Here is an 8042-nt window from a genome sequence, read left to right as displayed (position 1 = left end):
GAGTCTGTTTTGCCTGTGACGGTAACTGGTGAACGATCTCTCCCTGTCCTTATCTCGACCCACGAGCCTTTCGTTATATTTCTCTCCGCTGTTCAGCTGAGGAGGGGAGTGACAGAGCGGCTTTGGTGGGCACCGGGGTCAACCCACCACACCGTATAATTTATTAAGACATTTTCTCAAAGTGAACATAAATACAGCACTGGTTATGATGATCAAAGCTTATGTTTCTGTGTCTTGTTTTTCAGGGCATGTCAGATAATGTATAAATATTCCCTAGGGATATACCAAGTCAGTAAATCAGGGCTACCAGCATTACCTTAATCCCAGCATAGAAACCTTTGCTCTCTTCAGGCAACGACTGCTGCTCAAGAGTGTCCCTCGTAAAAGCGGTGACAGTGCAAAAGACCTGTAATAAATAAACAGCATATGCTATAGATTTTCTTGAAGAAAATTCATTTAATTATGCATCTTCCTGTTGGTCAGAGTTGTTAAGCCTTTTTTCTACTGTTGAAACATATTTTGGGGGTTTAAGCTTTAAAAATGTTTATGCATAAATCTTGAGGTTTGGAAGAATTTTTGACGCATTTAACAAGCAAAGAAACATGGCTTCTGTCTCAACAATTAACAACACTGAATGCTTACAATGTGTTTTCTTCTGCAGTTTTTCAAGCACCTTGGTTAGTGATATTAACTCATTTTAGTTAGGGAGAACTACATTGTTCATGGACATTACTGTCAGGATTAGGACATCAGCCCTTGGGATCCCAGACTTCAGTCTGTCCACTGCATCAAATATCCTCTCTCTGTACCACGTTTGTAAGCAGGTTTTTTTTCACTTAAATTAGTTTGACAGTCATCCGGTCTCAGAAACTGTGTCAGCAGTATAAGAAGCTCCTTTTTTTTTTTCTTATTGCATTATAAAAGATGATGCAGATGTGTCTACAGGGTTTTTATTGTAAAAAGAAAAAAAAAAATCCCCCCAAAACAAAAAACTCCACCAAACAGAATGTACCAGGCCATTTATGTTTTATTCCTAGCACAGGCACGCCACCTTTATCTCTGCTGAGCCCGCACACCATCTGCCATCTTAATGTTTCATTGGTTTCAGAAAACCCAAACTGCTAACATCATTTCTAGGATCATAAGATTAAACTACAGAAATTTTCCTTAAAACGAACGACAATAGGCTCTGAAACTGTAGTTCTGAATTTTTTTTTTTGGCCTCTTCTCGGAAATGGAGTAACAGATTGTGACATACTAAATCAATTCCAAATAGTCAGATGGCACATTTATAGCTACTGCCTTTTTTAAGCCTCAAGTAACCCACAAGGAGGAATCAGACCAATCTAATTTATTTTCCACTGTGATAAACTCCTTTGGACGGATTTTCCAGCACCACCCACCAGCCATGCTCCTCTCAGTAGCTCTAACCTACCAGCTCAGGCATGACCCTCATCAGCAAAACAGGCTCAAAACCAGGATATTCCCAGATTTATATGGTCGTGTGGGCACGAGTTGCATAGCACTCTGGAATATTTCTTTTACCACCCTAAAAATCCCTCTTCATTACCATCAAGTCATGAGTTTCCTCCAAACTGAAGAATCCTCTTTCCTAACTCATTTGCGCACAACGAAAATGCCCCATTGGCCGTACGGCGTCATTTGTATGGCTATGGGAAAAATCAAGTGTTTTCTGTGCTCTTCAGGTGGATCATTTCCAGTCCAGCTCAGTCCCAGGTTTATGTGCCTTTTGGACCGTTTTTACCTTCCTAAAGTTTCTCACTCTTTTGCTGACAGCTCCAGCCACTTTGGCCCCGTGAAAATGGTGTTATTTGTTCCATTCGTTAGATGGAAGCCTTGAAGTTGTACTGGGTGTACTGGGGGAAAAAAAGACACAGGCCTCACAGAGATACTTTACAGTTAAAATTCCTCAGATACTTCGTAGTCAGCCAGTTTGCCTCCAAAGGAGAACAAGTTGTTGTCTCCTCAATAAGCCCCTGTTATCATTAGATATGTATTATCTCCAAGCATTCCCTAAAGGCTCATATTCAGCTTACAAAGTTTTCAGAAAAGTTCTTCCACTGGGAAGGCAGAAGGTGAACGTTGATCTTCCTCCTGCTGCTTTTCCTACAGCTGCCATAGGAAGAGTCTGCAAAATCGGGATCTGACAAGGCGGTGACAGAGAAAGAGTTCAGGTAACGTATATTCCCCCTAGTGAAAAAAACCCAAACCAATGATCCCCTTGCAGAGCTCATTGAGCAAATCCAATGCAGCTGCATTGCAGAGACTATATTTACACTTGCCGGGTTGTTTGCACTTTTGGCTTTGATGCTTTTTACCAAAAATATTCACAGGGAGACGTCCCTCTGAGCATGCCGCGTGGAGCGTTCCTGCCAAGGGAGCTGTAATGAAAGGCAGCAGGGTCGTGCACGAGGTTGCCTGGCGCTGACGGAGGCATCTCCTGGTGATCTTCCCCAAAGTGACATCCTGGGAAATGTCAGAACCCAGCCTCATTCCCTGCAAGCATTGTATTTTCTCACATATATATTTTAGAGGTATATTTTATTGATAAAACACTGAACACTAGAATAAAAAATTACTCCGTAACAATACACTGAGATATTCTTAGACTATCAGTCTGTTCCGGTTCTATCTTCAGCGCTTTTGGAGATTAGCACAAACTTTGCAAATTTGAAATGTACAGAGAGCCATCATGAGTTACATTTTATTTCTGTCTTTTATATCATTCCTCCCCTTGTAGTGCCTTTACCTTGCTAGGTGCACACTTCACTTCACAATCAGCAGATATGTTCATTGGCTACTGAGCTACGGGTTGACAGTTTGTCACATAATTATTATGATAGTCACTCCGAGGAGGTTTTTTTGCCTTCAGCTAAATACTGGCTCTTTTTCTCCAGTTCAGCAATCAACTTTTTCTTTCTCTTCTTCCCCTCCCCCATCTCAGGATGCGGCCTTTTTAAAGCAAAGAGATAAAAGCATCACTGACAGCAGTATGCTGATGGCTGTGACAGGTTAGGCAGTATTTTTCCGCAAACTCATTGGATCTGTTAAAAAAAATCAAATTATAGTTTTTCATCGTCCCTTTTTAAAGGGACGGAAGTGTAAGGGTGCCCTTGGACAGGATGACCAGATTGCTTCTGGACGTGGGCTGCTCCCTTTCCCCCGTGCACCAGCAGATCTTCCCATAGGGCAGAAAACTACTTTTAGGCACAAAATTCTGATAGAAAAAGTCCCTGGTAGCTAAGAATTTTCTCCTTTCCTGTGTGTTGGAGCAGATTTCTACCCTTACGTGGAATCAAACAGATTCCTTCCCACTTTGCCGTGAACTTTGTGAGCAGCATATTTAGCTAAAAGCAGAATTCAGTCATTAATTTGGTGAGGGATGGGTAGCTCTGGGAAACAATTTGGGAGAGTATTTTAATCCTAGGACCTGTCACCATCTCTGGCAAATTTTCCTCTAACAGCTTGCACATCAAAATGTGGGTTTTCTTCAGAGCTCTCAGGATCCGAAACTCCCCCAAATCATTTGTTTATAGTCATTTCGAACATAAAACCGCCTCCAGTTTCACCCTTTTCCGTGCCCCAAATTACTTCTGAATGTAGTGCAGGGATCATCTGTGGCAGCTTGAGCATGTAGTGAGAGACACGGGGTCGAGGGCAGAGACAGAAAAGCTCAAAGAAAGTCACATTCACGTTTGTTGCCATCTTCAAAGGCGGCACACGCAGAGGCGGGGGGGCGGAGGGGGATGCTTGCTGGCGCATCCAGCATGGCCATGCCTCCAGTTTCATCAGCCTCCCCCAGCTGTGCTCAGATAAGGCGTTGAGTTCCCGAAGGCAAAACAGGAGATACTTGTGTTTTGTGATCAAAACCCATCCCTGCTCTTCAGTCAGGTACCTGTGAAGGCTCCTAGGTTTGCCAGATAATTTCGGGAGTTCTCAGAAAGCCCAACCTCAGCTGCATGCTTCTCAAAGCACTGGCAGAAATGGTGCTACCACCCATCTCAACAGCATCCCAGGGGCAATGGCACTTGTCCTCAAAATAGGGAGAGCTGGCAGATGGGAGCACTGGGTTTGGGTCTGCCCATCAGGACCGCTCGCATGTTTTACCTGAAACAGTCACCAGAGAAAATAAGCAAATGCACATGCCGGTCCCTGGTTGTGGTCCCTGCTTCCTCTCCTAGTGCAGCCTACACCCTGGGGGTGGGATGTTCCATTGGGAAGGGCAGGACATGCACCTAACTCACAGCTGGGAGGACCAGCTACCCATTTCCCATCTCTTCAGCAAGCACTCGAGCTGTATTGTAGTGCCAGAGGCCCCACAGTGACAACAGCAATGGTTTAAAGTTGAAATATTTACTTTTGCTGGTAGCGATCTTTCAAAGACTACATACAGCCCCGTACATCTGAGTAGGACTTGAAGGTCAAGATTAAAAAGTAGATGGAGGCACTTTCCTGACCCGGACATCCAATCTCCTGAGAAGTGTGGGAATTCAGGGATGCTGCTCCGCGCAGTAATTTATGTTAGCCACCTGCGGGAAGCTCCCTTCTCAGCGTACGGTACCATTTAGGAATACCCACTTCTTCCCATTCACTGGGCAGGGAAGGCTGCATGCTGCTCGTAAGGTGCAGGTGCCTAAGCTGCGGGTGATTGACTCTATTAGCTCCAGGACTGGATCTACCCTCCTAGCTACATCACCCATGTCAAAAGGCAGGCTGGGGCTGCAAGGGTAAGAGTCATTCAGCCACACTTATGGCTTGCAGGTGAAGGGTTGGGCAGGGAATCGATCATGCCAGGGGAAAGGGTGTCTTGCAATCGTTATCAAGGCCTCCAAGCTGCCGTTGCCTGCTCTATTAAACGCTAATGGGCTGGGGTTAGAAAAGCCTCGAGGATTTTGCTCTGCTGGGAGCTGGGGAGTGTGCGCGGGAGGGAGCTGTGGTTTACAGCCTTGATGAAAAGAGCAAAGGATGAGCAGAGCTGAAGGATGGCATTTCTAGGGAAGCCGGAGGAAAAAAAAAATAGTTCTCATTAGCTCGAAGAAATGATCTGGCTGTAGGTATTTGCAGAAAGGGGTAGGAACAAAGTCCCTGGAAAGGCTTTCCAGAAGGCTTAGCAGGAAGAGGAAAGCAGGGAGAATCTGACTTTGAGTTAATTAATAAACTAGACCTTAAAGCTTTTGAACCCAAACCACTCCCTGTGGTGGGCTTTTGGCTGCAGAAGGGAGGGAGCTGGTGCAGCAGCATGACCTGACACTGCGGGAAGTCCAGCTCTAGTTACTCTGCTACTCACTATATATAAAGAAGGCAGCTCTTTCCAGTTGCCAAATGGCCAAACAGTATGTAGAGGCTGACTGTAGGTCAGCTACTAAGGAAAGTAATTTTCCCGGGGTAGTAGCAAGGTGTCTTATCAGCTGCAGAGTTTTGCTCATCATTTATCTGACCCTTTCTGCTTTAAAATCTCTGTCCAAGTCCACCCAGAGCTCTGTTTCTGCGCAGATGCTCCTCATTTCCTACCTGAAGGTTGAGAAAGAAATTGTAAACTCAGGTGTGACCTACAAATAGGCAAGTCTTCCTATTTCTGTTGTTGATTTTGTCAAGTCCAGTGGTTGAGATGGGATTAGTATTTAAGCAGGGGGAAATTACACTCCTCTTCCCTTGTGAGTGAAAATTAGTTATTTTCTATACTGAGGCACTAATTTACAGTCTTTTTGGCTGGGGCATATTCTTCCACTGTTGCAGAGTGAACAACGTGTTCCGCACGTTGCCACGTGAAACAGCCACTTCTAGCACAGAGCTCAGAAAGGCCAGTTTTACTTAAACATTTTTATTTTACAATGTGCATCATAGTTTATGTGTGGTGGCAATTGCTCCTCACCGTATGAACTTTTGGATTGCTGTGCTGAGCAAAATCTGCATGGTTTTCTTCTAAACACCTTTCTTTCTTAGCATAAATCATTACTCACCATGTGCCGCTATAATTTATAGATGGCTGTGCCTTAAGGAATGAAATGACCTCTGTCACTATCACATAAATAAGGCTTAGGAATGCCAGGATTTTCATATCAGATGGAGTAGGCTTCTTTCAGTGTTTATATAGAAATAACAGTACGTTATAGATTTATTTAAGGCTGCAATAGTTTCGTGAATATTATGCTGCCAACATTACTGTCTGAAATAACAAAATTGGAGCCCAAAGATGGGGGAGAAAAGCACACATGATGGCTATTAAAAAATAACTGGTTGTTTAGTCAATACAAGTTCAGAAATGTTGGCCGGTAAATCTCAATTCTTCTCTAAGATTTGACTGCGTATTAAAATATATCAATAGATATTCTGTTATGTGACTAACCTATTACCTGGAGACTTTTTGACAGATAAAAAATAGCGTAGATATCAATCACCTAAAAAGTGATTAAAAAAAAAATCTTCTCCTTGGCTGTAGTTTTTTTTTTATCAAGAAATGAACGGAGAAGATGCTGATTTCAGGCTATAAAAGCATTGAGACCAAATTCAGGTTACATGTAGGTAGACGAACAGTAGGTTAAAAAAGGCAAGCAGTTTTCAAAACGCTACAAATTCTGCATTTTGGGGGACAAATTCCGATCTGAATGTCATCCACGTTGCCCTGGCAGTGCGCAGCCGTGGGGATGCTACCACTGGGCTGTGCACGGAGAAGGGGAAAGAGAACCGGAAAGTGGCCCCGATTTGTTGTTTCCTCTCTAATATGGCCTTTATCAGTGGGGACCTGGCCTCCCTTTAAAGCTGCCTGAGAAAAAAACCTTCCGCCTGCATTTTTTCTGGGTGGGTGGAAGGTTACTAACTGCCTCTGTGTGGCCGAGTTTGGTCCCCGGGGTCTGACTCTACCTTTAGTGGCACCACCTTTCCTTTGAGGTAGTATGGTACTAACGCTTACTAAGTTGCTTCAGGTTTACTCCACTGGAGGTGAAAGGAGAGTCTGCCCCTTTGTGACTCTTATTAGACACCCAGAGTGGGATGGCAAACGTGGTGAAAGGCTTTTTTTAATCTTTATTATGTAAAACTGAATTCCCAGTTACAGCTGAGGCTTCATTGCTTGATTTTCACCAGTGATGATTTATGGATAATTATAATTAGTCAAATAGGCCATGAAGACATTTAAAAAAATCTAGCAAGGAAGAGAACGTTCTAGTCTCACTAAACCCACTAAATTAAACATGTGGGTTTCAGCAGAGGACAAAGAAGGACTTACTGAAAACTTAATATGATAAAAATGGTCTTATAAAGATTTGGTGATGCTACTAGTTAACAGAACTATATTTTCTCTGAATCCCTCAGGATTGTTAAAACTGGATTTGAAGTGATTGCAAGCAAAATTATTTTGATGAAAATATCTCTTCATAACACAAACTTGTCTTAAACTGACAGAATTGTCTGCCTCATGTTATAATATAAGTGAGGGCAGCATCAATCAGATTCTGAACTCAGGAGGCATGATTACGAGGAGAAATAAGAAAAAACTATCTAGATTGTGCTACTGTTATAAATGACTCATCCTTTCAAGAATTGGAAGAAGCTTATTCACATTTCTTAAATATCTTAAATATCTTAAAGAAGAGCTGCAAAATGCCAAGACTATTTCCAACCTACTTTTAACACAAGGCCATTATCCCTGTTTATTCTTTCAGTTCATTGTAGCATCACTAATGGCTCTCTGCCTGTAAAAGTTATGAACCTAATTTAACTTTAAAAGTCTTGTTTCTGCACCATGAAAGGCCATGAATTCATACACAAGTCAATTTTTTTCACATCTTGTATCGGTTTCTCTTTCGTTGTTGTTGTTGAAATGAGATCTGTGTTGCTATGTAAGCCATCAAATATACTTCTTAAAGATTGTTTTGTAATGAACTCTATCTTTCAGTATGCTATTGAACCAAGAATTTGGAATCAGAGAGGCAGAACACCATGAAAAAGACCATAAAATAAACCTCCCTCTATTTTAAAATGTACCGTCTTTCTTTTCTATTAAAAGATGTTATTGTGTCTCT

General features: G+C 42.6%; 1 protein-coding gene across 1 annotated transcript in view; it reads right to left on the bottom strand.

The window, feature by feature from the left end:
• LOC103899489 (von Willebrand factor D and EGF domain-containing protein) overlaps positions 1-8042 on the bottom strand; it is a 189286-nt gene that overhangs the window by 125712 nt on the left and 55532 nt on the right. The window contains exon 5 of the mRNA XM_019472158.1: positions 317-406. Within this exon, the coding sequence (XP_019327703.1) occupies positions 317-406 (90 nt within the window). The remainder of the gene's footprint in view (positions 1-316; positions 407-8042) is intronic.

The sequence above is a fragment of the Aptenodytes forsteri genome, unplaced genomic scaffold (assembly GCF_000699145.1).
Source record: "Aptenodytes forsteri isolate BGI_AS27 unplaced genomic scaffold, ASM69914v1 Scaffold11, whole genome shotgun sequence".
Classification (NCBI taxonomy): domain Eukaryota; kingdom Metazoa; phylum Chordata; class Aves; order Sphenisciformes; family Spheniscidae; genus Aptenodytes; species Aptenodytes forsteri.
Note: the sequence above shows the minus strand (reverse complement) of the source record. Positions and strands in the feature narration are given on the sequence as shown.